This window comes from Archocentrus centrarchus, chromosome 1, assembly GCF_007364275.1.
Source record: "Archocentrus centrarchus isolate MPI-CPG fArcCen1 chromosome 1, fArcCen1, whole genome shotgun sequence".
Classification (NCBI taxonomy): domain Eukaryota; kingdom Metazoa; phylum Chordata; class Actinopteri; order Cichliformes; family Cichlidae; genus Archocentrus; species Archocentrus centrarchus.
Window position 1 is genome coordinate 25,052,878 of NC_044346.1, and position 13,686 is coordinate 25,066,563.

A 13,686-nucleotide genomic window follows, 5' to 3' on the forward strand; every position below is an offset into this window, starting at 1 on the left:
AACTGAACTAGGAATGATTTTTTTTTTAGACACCGGTAATAAAAAAGCAAATGTGTAGACCTGATATAGTGCAGGGGTGGCCAACTCCAGGCCTCGAGAGCCAGTGTCCTGCAGGTTTTAGATGTGTCCCTGATCCAACACACCTGAATCAAATGGTTGAATTACCTCCTCAGTATGCAGTCAAGGTGTGTTGGATCAGGAACACATCTAAAACCTGCAGGACACCGGCTCTCGAGACCTGGAGTTGGCCACCCCTCATATAGTGTAAAGCCCGAAAAACTCTTTTGAACCGAACCATCCATGTTTTACTTCCATCCATGTTCTTCTGCTTATCCAATTCAGGGTTGTGGGGGGGCTGGAGGTTATACCAGCTGCCACAGGGCAAGAGGCAGGGCTCACCCTGACAGATCGCCTTTCTGTCGCAACACAGAGAGACAGACAGCCATTAGCACTCACATTCAAACCCATGTGCAACTTGTGGCACTAATTACAGTGATTAAACAACTGGTCTTAATTTGTTGTTAAGTGTGCACAGGGGAACTCAACTCTGCAAAGTATCAAGTAAAGTATTAAAGTATCCAGCATATTGTATGCATGTGCTGTGTGCAAAGCTCCAACCATTTGTTGGTAATGCCTTTTTGTCAGTTCTGTTAGTGCTGATTCAACTCTGTGCTCATTTTTACTATCTCACTGTATTCTGAATTGTTTACTTAGATACCTTATGAGACAGGATGTTTACCAGTAATGATTTCGACCCACCGGAATGCACAATGTGTGGCCGACACCAAAGAAACAGCGCGTGGGTGTTAGAGGAACACACACACACACACACACACAGGCAGTTGGCATTTGATTTAGCTTTATCTTAGAAGTGAATAGATACCAACTCCTACATTATTTTTCTGTGTAAAATGGCTCACCAGTCTCTCATCTACTCTTTGCTGTGCCTTTCACACACAGCCGAGCCAAGAAAAACTGGTTTGAAATGGAGAGCACTGCACTGCATTGAAAACCCAAAACTCAACCACGACAACCCAACTTCACCAAAAGCTCTAAAGTACCTTTTCTTAAATGGAAAATGAAGCAGCCAGTGTCTTTTTAGAACAATGATATTATATTTAATGCAAATGTGTTTTTTTCATCCACAATGCAATCTATTGTTATCCACTTCCTCTCTCTGCCTCTTTTCCTAATGAATGCCTTTGGCATAAAACTCAGAGAGCTTTCAATTTTCCTTTTGTGTCCACTCGGAAAAGGAAAAAAAAAAGTTTTCTTTTGTCAGGAAAGGCAGCAAAATGGTGTGCTGGTCAAGTCAAAATTGAACTTAAAACATTCTTCAGTGCTTTTTGGTTTTAAGTACAACAAGACAGTTCGGATGATACACGTTACATATAGCTCCAACAGTTCAATGAGAATTACCACTGCACAGGTCAAGGGAGGATCATTGATCCTTTGGTATCATTATAACACAGCAACATTCAGCTACATTCCCGTGTGATTCAGTGAATTTCATGTATTAACCTTTATCCTTTCTCATGCTGGCACACCCTTTCATCAGTTTTTTTCTATCCTGTTATTTTTCTAACAGGGTAACACAGACAGGCTGATAAGCATTTACTGTCACAGCAAGAGCCACGTTAGAATTACCACTTAACAAGCAGACCCTTTGCTGCCAGGCGACTGATGCACCACTGTGCTTCTGAGCTATTTCTTATGTTGATTAATTCGTGTAATTAATCTAACTACATTATTAAGTTTCCAAGGTTAACTAGAGTTCTCTGGGTTATACTTTCTCTTTAGATTGGGGGATGGGGGGGCATAGATAAGGATTGTGTAACCAGTGAAGACTGTAAGCAATCCATGTGATGTGACTGAAACAACTAGTATTACTTGTAGTTCTACACCCACACTCTCATTATACATAAAAAAAGAAGAAAAAATAAACTGATTTCAGGCTTTTAAAGCCAACTTTTATATGGCCAAACATGCATCATTTGATTGTAACATTATTCAGAATTCATACTGAATTCCAGAGCTGGTCACTTAATCTATATTTAAGCTTTAAAAAGAAAAAAGAAAAAAAAAAAACACTGCCTACTAATTAACACATCATGTCCTGTGGGTAAGCTTTTTGCCTGAAGTCAGAGCATTTGCGAGAAAGCAAGCATGAACTGTAAAGAGAAAGTGAAAGGCTTATTTAAAGTATTCTGTGAGAAGAATGACAAACATTACTGACGCGATCTGATCTGAAGGAAGAAAAGTACAAACAAGGCAATCTTCAAAACACCCACAAAAACCCAAACACAGATGGTCACAAGGTTGTGTGCTGGTCCCAGATGGAAGAGTTACAGAAAACTGGGCCAAATCAAACCTGCAGAGCCTTTGACCCGCTTCCTTGGGGACTGTGGTGCAGGGTGGCTCAGTCTATGTTGGGTGGTTCATGGGCGCCTGGAGCTCTGAAGCACTGTCATCAGCTCGTGCCAGGACGGCCGCCTTCTGACAGCCATCCTGGCTTGTGCCTCCGGTCCCTTGAGGCTCTCGCCCTTCCTTCTGCTGCGTATCAAGTATGTTTTGTAGCAAACACACTCACATTCACACAGAACACACACAGAGGATGATCCTATGTTATGACTGTTTTGTCACAGATGCAGCAGTTGGTGACCCGTTATGCTTTATTTGTGCTTTGTCTGGAATTAATTTTCTTTATGTTGTCATGAAACTGAAGGAGTGACCAGAGAAGTGGCATTTTGTCTGAAAGTGTGTGTAACTAACAGGAACTGCCAGCACTGTAAATACAGTCTAAAAGAGTGTGCAAAAAAAGTAATCACAAGTATTCACAGTATTCACTTTTTCATGTTTTAATCACATTACAGACTCTTCACAAACTCAGTAGATAAGTGTCAACCTTTTTTTCCACAATTCTGGAGTATAAATTCACAGATTTAAAAACACAGTATGTACAAAAATTTACAGGTGGCTCTTTAACATTTAGAAGGTGTCCGTGCTGATTCAAATTTCCAGAATAAAAGTTAAAATTAAAAATCTTTTAATGTTACGCTCATGCAGTTTTTCTTCACAAAATCAATAATTGACTTTCTGATGAATGAATAATTTTGGTACTATAGCACAGGGCGTCTGGTAAGAGCTCTTATACAAGCTTGAAACCAAACATGAAGCCAAACATTTACCACTTCTGTGGATTCTGTTGATTTCACAAAACGTACTAAGTACTGCTAAAAGTTACATAAGGTGTTTTATGGCTCATTCACAAAAAAAACAAACAAAAAAAAACAAAAAAAAAACAAGGAATAAAACAGTGCCTTTGGCTTCCATCACAATTAATGGTAAGTGACAGGTGGTAATCACATGACATTAGCAGTGGTTAGAGAAAGGATGAGAAATTTGTTATGTCAAAGTCTTCCCAGACAGTTAAGAATAGTGTGAGAGTTCCAGTGTAATCAATAATTTGATTAAACAGTCCTATGTAGCTCCTCGCCTCACTATATTTATATTTCATGTTACACTACAAGCTCACTGGCACTTTTGATGGGATTTGCAAACAGTAAGAGTAATCTTTGCAATATTTTGGCACAATTCTCAGTGAAATAGATAAAAATGAATGGCAACACACACACACACACACACACACACACACACACACACACACACACACACACACACACACACACACACACAGAGAAATGAGAAGAAATGCTGCTCCTGATTAGATGCCAAAGGCTACAGTTTTTGCATAGACCCAAACAGCTATGTCATACTTACAAACATTTCCTCAACCAACCAACTCATGTGAAAAATCTTGGTGTTTTAAAGTCTCTTGGCCTGGGATGGCCCCCTGCCATATAAATAATCTTGGCTTGATTCAAAATGAACAAGAATGGTTTCTTAAGCTCACGACTTAATTGTTGATATACAGAGCTTGTATGAATGAAGCTCTTACAGCTTGTCTGCTAAATCACAATAATACAGGTTATTCCTGGTTATAATCTGTATGCAGTAGGAAATTACAAAGACAGAGTGGAGTTAGCAAACAAGAAAGTGTTGGCAGTAATAGGTAGAGTGTATCCCTCTGGTATGTGGTACCTCCTGCAGAGAGAGGCAGACAGAGAGAGAGAGAGGATTAGAGAGTGGACATTTAAACTTTAGATACTGCATGTTCCTGTGTTATTTAGAAATTGGTATATAACTGCCTGTAAACATGTGTTTATTACCTCAGGACAGGTGTTTTGATTCAGGACTGGGTTTTGTTTTCATGAGATTGATCATCTCCTGAAAGATTTAACATCAAAACCTGAATGAAATCTCACAGAGATAATTAAAGCTGTAATTTAAAAAAAAAGTGTTAGTAAAATGCAGGCAGATTAATGTAATTTACGTACCCGCCTCAACGTCGTGTTCAGATGTATGAACCGCATGATGCCCATCTGGAATGATATATAACACTGTATAAGATTTTACTGTTTTATAGTGGGTAGATATAAAACAATAACCATGTTAAACAAGTTCATGCCATGCGAGCATAAAGGGATACCCAGTAGTAAGTAGTCAGGTAATGTTATGCTACAAATGCTCGTGATTAGTGACCGAAGCAAAAAAATTTTCCCAAGGCCAAGGAAATTGTTGTCCTGCCCAAACCTGTAGTTTAGGGCAGGACAAATGAGAGGAAACAGAGTACAGTTTGTCAGTCAGTCCAGAAACAATGTCGATCCTCGGTCAACGATGAACATGTGACTCAAGTGAATCTCTAGGCCAAATTCCAAAAGCTGCTGTTAAAAACATCCTCAAAAAGACTTGAGATCAGAAACCTGTCTGTGGTCAGTTTTGTTATAAATTATCTCAAAATATTTTCAGCTGTAAAAAAAAAAAAAATTCAAGCTATCAGATCAAGCAAAAATAAACCCAAATGAATCATCAAACACCGCTCCTTAATCTTTCAGCAGGTCTCTCTTTTAGATAGTGAGATAGAGATAAAGAACTAATTTGATGGAAGCTCCTCTAAAGGCACAGCCAGTGTTCCCCCGTGACAGCAAGTTAGAAAGGGAAAAAAGAGCAGTAGTAGTAGTAGTAGTATGCCCAAAGATGGACGTACCCATAAGGGGTGCAGTAGATTGCCTCCGGGCCTCTGTCAAAAAAATGTCAGAACACGGCAGTGAGTACATGCTCACTCCAGATATCTGTGACTGTATTTCATCATCCACGTGAGACATCCTATGATGTCTAATAATGGAAAGTATTTTGCTGTTTGAACTTGTTTGTAGTAGCCTCGTTTAAATCAGCACAACAATAAAAAGGAGTGTATTTTTCCATCCTGAATAACACAGCCTCAAGTCAGGTGTTACAGGTTTTTCCACTATACTTTTTGGCATTAGCCTGCATGGTTTTTCCTTTCAAGTCTTTATTGCTTACAGGAAGCAGGTGATGAAATTTCACACCGCATTTAAGAAAGCTAGTGCTCAAGGATCACATTAAAAATTGAAATAGGGTTCTGAATCTATTCGCAGTAATGGTGGGATTATTGGTAATACTAGTCATTGGTCATCACTAGAGCTGCACAATCATGTCAAAACAAAAATCACAATTATTTTGTTCATTATTGAGATCATAATTATTTGTCACAATTACTCATTAAGGAAAATTCAAGCTGCACGGTGGAGGGAACAGCTGTGACTGGCATGTGTTCAGGATCTGAATTAGGGAGCACTTAATTTGCTTTTGCTTTGCGTTTTTATTGGCGGAGATTGCATTCTCAATATTGCCCAATGAAGCTCATTCAAATGTAGGAAACCTTATTAGACATGTTAAAACATCAATTATTCTAGCTATTTAAATGTACTTTTCTGTATAGATCTGATGTCTGATTTGTCATTGCTTAAAAAAGTCAGTTCATTTAATCAGATACAATTCATCAGGTCTTTTTAATCAAAAAAGAAAAACAAGTACTCACGTTGAGCTCGCTTCTTGTAGAGTAACAACACAAGCAGCAACCCTACGATCAGTGAACCGATGACCACCAAAGGAGCGACTATTTTGGAGGTCTCAACTTGCTTTTCGCCTGTAGACCCCTCAGATAAAGAGTCTGAAAAAAAAAACATGTAGTGAGCTAATCTTTAAAATCATGAAACATACTGAGAGTACATGATGTTACATTCATTGAGTCTTACATTCACTTTCTCTTTAATAACCATGGGGTCTGTACAAACTGAACATTTGCTTCCTGTTAAAAAAACCACTAACCTTGCAGAAGCAGAGAGTAAACAAGAAACAAAATGGCGGGCAATAATTGCACTATTGCTGCAACAATGTGACAGATGACAGAACTACAGATAATGATCTGATAGGATCTAATCTGGGCTGCTTCACCAGATTGCTTTAGGTTTGAGATAAGTTTTGGTCAAAAACATGTTGCAACCTGTTCATATTCACTCACCAAGTGCAAGATTCATCATCTTCATTTTTATATGTATGCACTTATTTACTTTTCTTACAATGTACAGATGCACCAATGTATGTATATATTTTTATACATTCTATTTTTTGTATATTTTATACATTGTTTATTTTCTGTATATTTCTTGATTATACTAGACTATAATATTTTTATTTTTTATTTTAGAGAATTTGATTTTCTATTGCATGGCACTGAACAGGAGTGGCCCTCCTATCTCATTGTACATCCTGTATAATGACAATAAAAGGCATTCTATTCTATTCTATTCTATTTTCTGAAGAGTGTATTAAAAGACCTACAGCACAAACAATCTTTTTTTTTTAAAACATAAAAGCTTATTTACCCATTGCATTAAGGTTCAGAATGTAAAGGATGTTTGTTTTTTAACATACAAACATTTTCTACATACTTTACTGTTTACTTTGAAGTTTCTAATTCAGCCCCATACAAACTCCCATATGCACAAACAAAAACGTAAACTGTGGCACTGGATCAGGGCATATTTATGGAACTGTAACATCTGTGTTGTTTCAAATTTCAGATAAAGCATGCTTTTGGATTAAACTGGCTGAAATTACAGAGCAGTATTTCACTGCGAGCAGCAGGATGGTGGCAGTGGGCCTAACAAGTATCATGTGGTGCATAAAGGTGTGTAATAAATTATACCTTCTGGTATTTCAATTGTGGATTCTTCTTCTTTGACTCCACTGGCATTGAACACAATGCAGGTATACTTCAGGGAAGTGGATCCTTGGAACAAAGGGAGCCTGCTTGTGAGCTGAAGTAAACCATCGTCTGTCTGTTTCACTTCCATTTCAGCGCTTCCCGTCCAGTCATAATTGTCTTTGTCAAACCAGCGAAGTTTACCCTCTGGGTAGCCTCCAACAGACTCACAGGTCAGGGTACTGAATGAATTTGGGACAATTTTCTCAGAGCTGAAGAGTATAGTTGGGATACTGTATTTGGCTGCAAATAAAAAGTGGAAAGCACAATCAGAAAGCGAACACTGCACCTTGAAGTCAATAAAATGACTTCAATAAACATCTTAATAAGATGTGATAATCGTAATAGTTGCCATATAATAAGAAGTTAGCAGTCAAACACTACAAGTTGTTTAAGTAAATGGCTGCAGGCACTCATACACCTGGTATTTCTGGATGAGATCTGTCACAATGAAACTGAAAGCAAGCAGATTAAAGACAAACAGGCCTGAAGCTGCACAAGGGGAATACCAATCTGATTGACCTGGAAAGTCCCCAGATCTCTAAATAATCTTCAAGTTGTTAAAAAAAAAATCTAGTTGTGCTAAAATGTTGTAAAATGTTTGAGTTTTACCTTGGACATTGAGGGTAGTGAAGCTGGTGTGATCACCACTGTCTGTGATCACCATGCAGCTGTAAAGTCCTTCGTCTGTCACTGCAGTGTTGGTGATGAGCAGAGATACATTCATGTTCCTCTCGTTCCAGGATGGTTCAGCAAACCTGTAGCCTTGGGTTGTTTGTGATGAACGTTTACTATAAGCCAACATGATTTTGCCATCTTCATCTCCTGGAGAGCTCAGTTTTTTCCAAGCAACCACACGGATAACTGGATCCTGTACATCTTTTGACGTTTGGACGACACACTCCAGAAGTGACTGTTGACCATAATGTCCCAAGTTTTTAGTTTTGCACTCCACCTTTACAAAATCTGTAGAAAAAGAAAACAAAATTAGATGTGAGGTTACCTGAGCAGCAAGCACCATTCAAGGCTTGAAGTTCTCAGCTCATGAAAAAACTTACCACCACTCTTCACTGCAGTGATGCAGAACGCAGTGAAAATGAAGGAAAGAATACCACTGGAGGCCATGTCTTACCTGAAATAGCAGTTAAAATGAACAGTTATTATGTGTAGATCAGTTTACAGGTGTTTTAACTCACAGGGATCTGCTTCTTGAGGGTGCAAAGTGCATTTAAGTGTAACAAAAGTCACTTTTGGTATTTTGTGCTCTAGGATGTACAGTAACTCGTCACTTGGGGATGCTTGTATGGGGAAGGATGGAGCTAAATCTATTATAGTGCAGTAAAGAGCATTTTTAAAGGTTAGTGAAGGTCTAATAACTACAAATGTTGACGAAAGCACAACAGAAACTAAAATAAGCTACCCCCCACTGAAACAAACACCACCTGCACTAACACGCCAAAACATTAACCCGGAGGGAAAGGAACCAGGGAACGCATTCATTATCCCACTCAGCTGACCGCCTCAACAAAAGCATTTCTGAGGGAAATTCCTGCACAAGAGTTTATGAGGAAAAAGTCTTAGAAATTTCACCAACATATCATGTATAAGTATTCTCCTGTCCATGTAGATTATTTATAGAATGATGACTAAACTCAACAGCTGAGAACGACAGAGAACAGCAGTAGGGCATGGCAGAGAACAAGTGAAAAAACAATCAGCAGAGCACAGTGCCCGTTTGTTTGAAGGCATTCATTTTCAGCGCCATGTCACTAAGTAGGTTTTTATTTGTGGGCAAAGGACAAAAGCACTATTTGGTGAAGGGCCAATTAATTTATAGCTCAGTATTCAGCTTTAAAATATGTGAACAAAGGAAAATAGTTTCTTTCAAACCATACAAAGCTTCTGAGGTTACATTTGCACATGGGATCATTTTCCCCTTCTCTTCTCTAAGAAGCAGTCACCTGCTTTATACTGTAGTATTTCTCAGTCTTCTGTTCTTTATCATAGATATGGGGTGAAAACAACACGCACTTTCACGTGTGTTTGTTCAGGACAAAGCTGGCTGTGAGAATGAAGAGGAAAAAGCTGACCAGAAGTTATGCAAACACAGCAACAGGAGCTGGCTGTGTCCACAGTCTGCAGTATGACAGGGAAGCTGCCTTTAGTGTTTTCATTGGCACAAAGTAATTTCACCTTTTTGATGAGCAAGTGGTTACTCATTGATTCTGAAAATATGGGATTTTGGAGAAAAGATTTCCTGCAATTTAAGCTCACTTGTCCATTTTATTTTTATATTAAACACCTCTATGTGCTGAAATTCCTTATAGCTGAATTAAGCCACCCTGATTAAAACAAGTACAAATCCACGTATGTGTTTTTTTTTTTTTTTTTAAAAAGAGGTATTTGAATATAAAGTTATAATGTTACATGTTCTCAGTATAAAAACTGAAAATGAATTAGGAAAGAACGCCGCTTTCAGCTGATCTCTCGTTCACAGTAAGTTGCCACAGCGGGCAGCTCCGCACGGTTGATTTGGCAGGATTTTACTCTGGATGCCATTTCTGACGCAACCCCAAAGGGGATAGCAAAAGGAGTGAGAATATTTAATGAAAAAATAAAATAAATAAGTTGTGTATTCCTGTCTGTGTGGATGATTTACAGATTTATATGATGTACCCGTTTATGTTTTTATATAAACAGTTTGATGATTTACTGATAAACAGACTGAAGTCCAAAGTACAGCAATGATTTTTATACCTGAAGATAAAGTGCAGTTCCATATCATCAAATTATTTCAGTACTGGATTTCAGCCTTGTCCCCAGTTTACAGATTCCTACCCTGACAGAACCAACGCAGGCACAGGAAAAACTTGCAAATTCCACAGAGAAAAGATCCCAAGCAGCTGATGGATTTGAACCCACAGCCCTTGTGCTAATCACTGTTTTTAAATGCAACATTTTAAACAAATTTTGCATTTAAATGGTTTGCAAATTTATACAATCTGATATAATATCCATCAATCCATCTGTTGTCTCCCACTTATCCAATTGAGGATTGTGGGGGGATTGCTGGAGCCTATTCCCGCCGTTATACCAACGTTTTTTGAAATGGGTTTATAAATCATGAGTCATGTCGAAAGAGCAAGTCTGCTCTTCATTTTTCTTTTTCTATTTCACATGAAACATTGTCATGTATTCTGCAATATCCTCTACAATTTAAAGAGCTGATGCAATAGTGCTGTGGCTTGTAAGTTAAACAGGGTCAACTCAGTTGGCCTCTCTGGACCTCTGTTTGGCTCTTTTTCAGGTATTTTTTATTTATTTATTTCATTTTTGTTTCCTGTATGCATCCTAGTTTACTCAACATCATTCATACACGTCACGTCACACAATATTCAACCACAATGCAAGCTTATTTTGTAATAGTGCTTTTGTAATTCTAAGAACCACTGCAGCTGTGTGGTGGAGTTAGAATTTTTTTAATGAAGCTGGGACATATCTTCACACCCCCCCCAGATGACCACAGGAACATTCAACTTCTACTGCACATCCTGCTTAAGCAACTGACACAACAGGTCAAGACAAACTTTGCAAAATGTCATGAAGGACCGGCCACAAGATGCAGAATAATAAGCGTAACTTTAGAAGTATGGTTTTTACCTATTGACCTCGTGCTGTGTTCATTTCCTCTCCTTTTCTTAGGACAGTATGGCCCTGAGAGTCTGGCCTGTCTACACAATTTCTGTGTTGGTAGTGCTGTGTAAAACTATCATGTGGGCCCCTAGTACAGTATGAATCCAGAAACAGAGCATTTGTAAGGTAGTGCTACCTTTCTTTCTTTCTTGCATATTTTTTGCATGTTTTGCCTCTATTACATGGATAGGGTACAGAGAAAAGTGTGAGGAAACGGCCAACAATAAATGCTCAACACGAAGCTGGTTTTTTTTTTTAAAACTAGGATTTCCTTAAACTTTTTTCTAAGACCTGTGCCCAGGTCTCAGAATGTCCACACACTAACTATTATTTTGATCCAGCTTTTGTGCAACTATCAACCCACAGCCTCATTTTGCAGCTTGATGGCAGTTTCTCTCTCACAGGCATGGTTTGCAGTTTGACATATGTTAAGGCTATATACCTCAACACATATGTTAGGACACCCTGCAAAAATCTGTTTCTGTGTATCTGTGTAGATTTAATGTCATCATGGTCCCATGAGCACAATACTGCACAAGGAACAGGTTTAAAGGAGCAGTTAAAAGAAACTCCCGTTTTTACAGGAATGAGAGTAACATTTCCTGGTTTATAAGAAATGGGTGGACTGGACGTGAAGCCTCTGCCGCAACAACTGTTCAGCAGTGTTGCCCCGTGAGGTTTTTTCTCCCCAAAAAGTGACAATTATTTCGCGACAATTTAGTGTTTTTTTTTCCCGGTGATCCACGAATTGTGGAGAGATAGCCCGGAAAGCCGACATCCTCCGACGCTCTGTTCTCTGGTTGTTCACAGGCTTACTACACTAACTAAACTTGAATTACATCGACTTATATGACACGAAGCAGAACTACTGTAGCTAGACTTTCGGACAGACGCCCGTTTGCATTTAGCTCAGTCTGCATGCAGAATTTGAATGCTGTGACCTCTAGAGTCGACTGTGGTCTATGGCTTCCTTCTAGATTACGATCTAAACTTTGACACGTTAACACACACACACACACACACACACACACACACACACACATATATATATATATATATATATATATATATATATATATATATATATATATATATATATGAACACAAGCCATACGAGCCGCGACAAGTAGCTTACAGTCTTGAATACAACCTGAGCTCACGGATCGCGTTTGAACGCAGACAGCTCGGCTGACCACGTTTCTCCCCGCCGATTAAACATAATACACAAACATGTAGTCGTGAGTTGCCCGTATGTTACACGCTAAGTATGTTACACGAGTCATAAAAACAAACGACCATAATCCACTATAAATCATGTCCAACTTACATTACACGCTCCTCACGCCGCAGTTGTGCCTCTTCGCGACTGAATCGAGCGGTGATAACTGCGGACTTTTTTTTACTTTCACTTTCATTTTGAGTCTTACAGGCAAATATTTGCTTCACGGAGCCGGCGATTACAAAAATAGACTACAGCGGGGGGCGGGGGCAAAATCAACTCGCTATAAAGCACATCTTACCCCGGCTCGTTTTTCCTCACTGTCATTAGAAGCAGAAAACACCGAACTTTAACCGAGATCAGATGAGCCGTGGTCCACCCGGCCGCCGCTTAATTTTCCTGACCTTCCACCTTACGTTTCATGGTAGCGCTGAAGAGGAACAAAATAATAAAAAATAAAAACACATGAAATAAATTTGTTTCTCTATAGGTCATCGTTATGTAGTGAAATTTGCATACTACAGCAGACGTTTCTGCCTTGTGTACTAATTTTTCAATGGGAATTAAAAACAAAAAATTCAGAAGTTTACATGAGGCGTCAGCACTGGGTCAGGGTCATTCAACAGAAAAACGTCCAATTTGTGGATTTTGGCAAGATGCCTTTATTGTATAATTGTTGAATTTATGAAAAATGACAGCTTAATGATCTTGACAGTGGTGTTACCTTACTGTCACAATCCTCATGAAAAATGCCTTTTACAAAATGGCTAAAACATATCAAACCACACAATGTTAGTCATATTGTACTCACAAAATGATGTTTTTAAATCCATTTGTATTTGTTGTTGTTCTTTCACAATTCTTTAACAGTAAAGTGGCTCACACCCGGTACTTCAACTAAAAACTTGATTTTATGAGATAAAAGAAAAATTCTGATAAAGAGATAGAGCTTCAGGAAATATGTGTAAGTCGAGTGATGTTACCACGACTTTTCTTACACAATAATGCCAGTTACACAACTGCAGCATGTCATTCATTTCTTTTTATGTTTTTGTTTTGTTTTATTGTTATATATTTTGACAGTTTACATCATTTTATTTTAAAGGGTGTAGGAGTCGGTGGAAGGAGACACGAGCCGGTATGTAGTCTCAGCTTTATTAGGAAAACTCACAACAAACTACAACTCCAAATATATCTCCTCAAAAGGAGGAGTCAAGCCCTTTTATCCTAGGCCTCTCTCTCCCGCCTTTTCCCTATCTATTCCGGTCTCTCTCTTCGCAATAAGAGCTTGGGGCATTCTGGTGTGAAATGTGCATATATGTGGCCACCACACAGGCCCCCCCTGAACACACAGAATGGCAAACAATACAATAATAAAAACAGCAACCATTTTAACTCAACATAGCAAAAATAAAATACCACATCAAGAGTATCTCCTAGGGGGTTTAACCAGGCGGCCACTACGGCTGTGCTTGGCGACCACAGGTGGTGAAAACGAGGGAGGGGCATAGCCCCGACTACGGCGAGACTGCCCCCTCGCAGGGGAAAAAACAGCAGCTGGGGGCAGGTCCTCCGAGTGAGGCAT

The 13,686-nt window shown here is 38.9% G+C and overlaps 1 protein-coding gene across 2 annotated transcripts; it reads right to left on the reverse strand.

Moving 5' to 3' along the window:
* Window positions 1–2,833: 2,833 nt before the first annotated feature.
* On the reverse strand, window positions 2,834–12,296 carry LOC115779030 (leucine-rich repeat-containing protein 4C). Of its 2 annotated transcripts, XM_030727585.1 has the most exons (9): window positions 12,210–12,296; window positions 8,248–8,321; window positions 7,802–8,155; window positions 7,133–7,432; window positions 5,963–6,094; window positions 5,108–5,140; window positions 4,398–4,442; window positions 4,230–4,287; window positions 2,834–4,104 (listed from the first exon to the last, which is right to left on the reverse strand). In XM_030727585.1, exons 2-8 carry the CDS (start codon window positions 8,312–8,314, stop codon window positions 4,250–4,252), a joined length of 969 nt encoding a protein of 322 aa, XP_030583445.1. In that variant the 5' UTR covers window positions 8,315–8,321; window positions 12,210–12,296; the 3' UTR covers window positions 2,834–4,104; window positions 4,230–4,249. The 2 variants fall into 2 exon arrangements, with proteins under 2 accessions (XP_030583445.1, XP_030583363.1); XM_030727503.1 differs by lacking the exon at window positions 5,108–5,140.
* Between the last annotated feature and the right edge of the window lie 1,390 nt (window positions 12,297–13,686).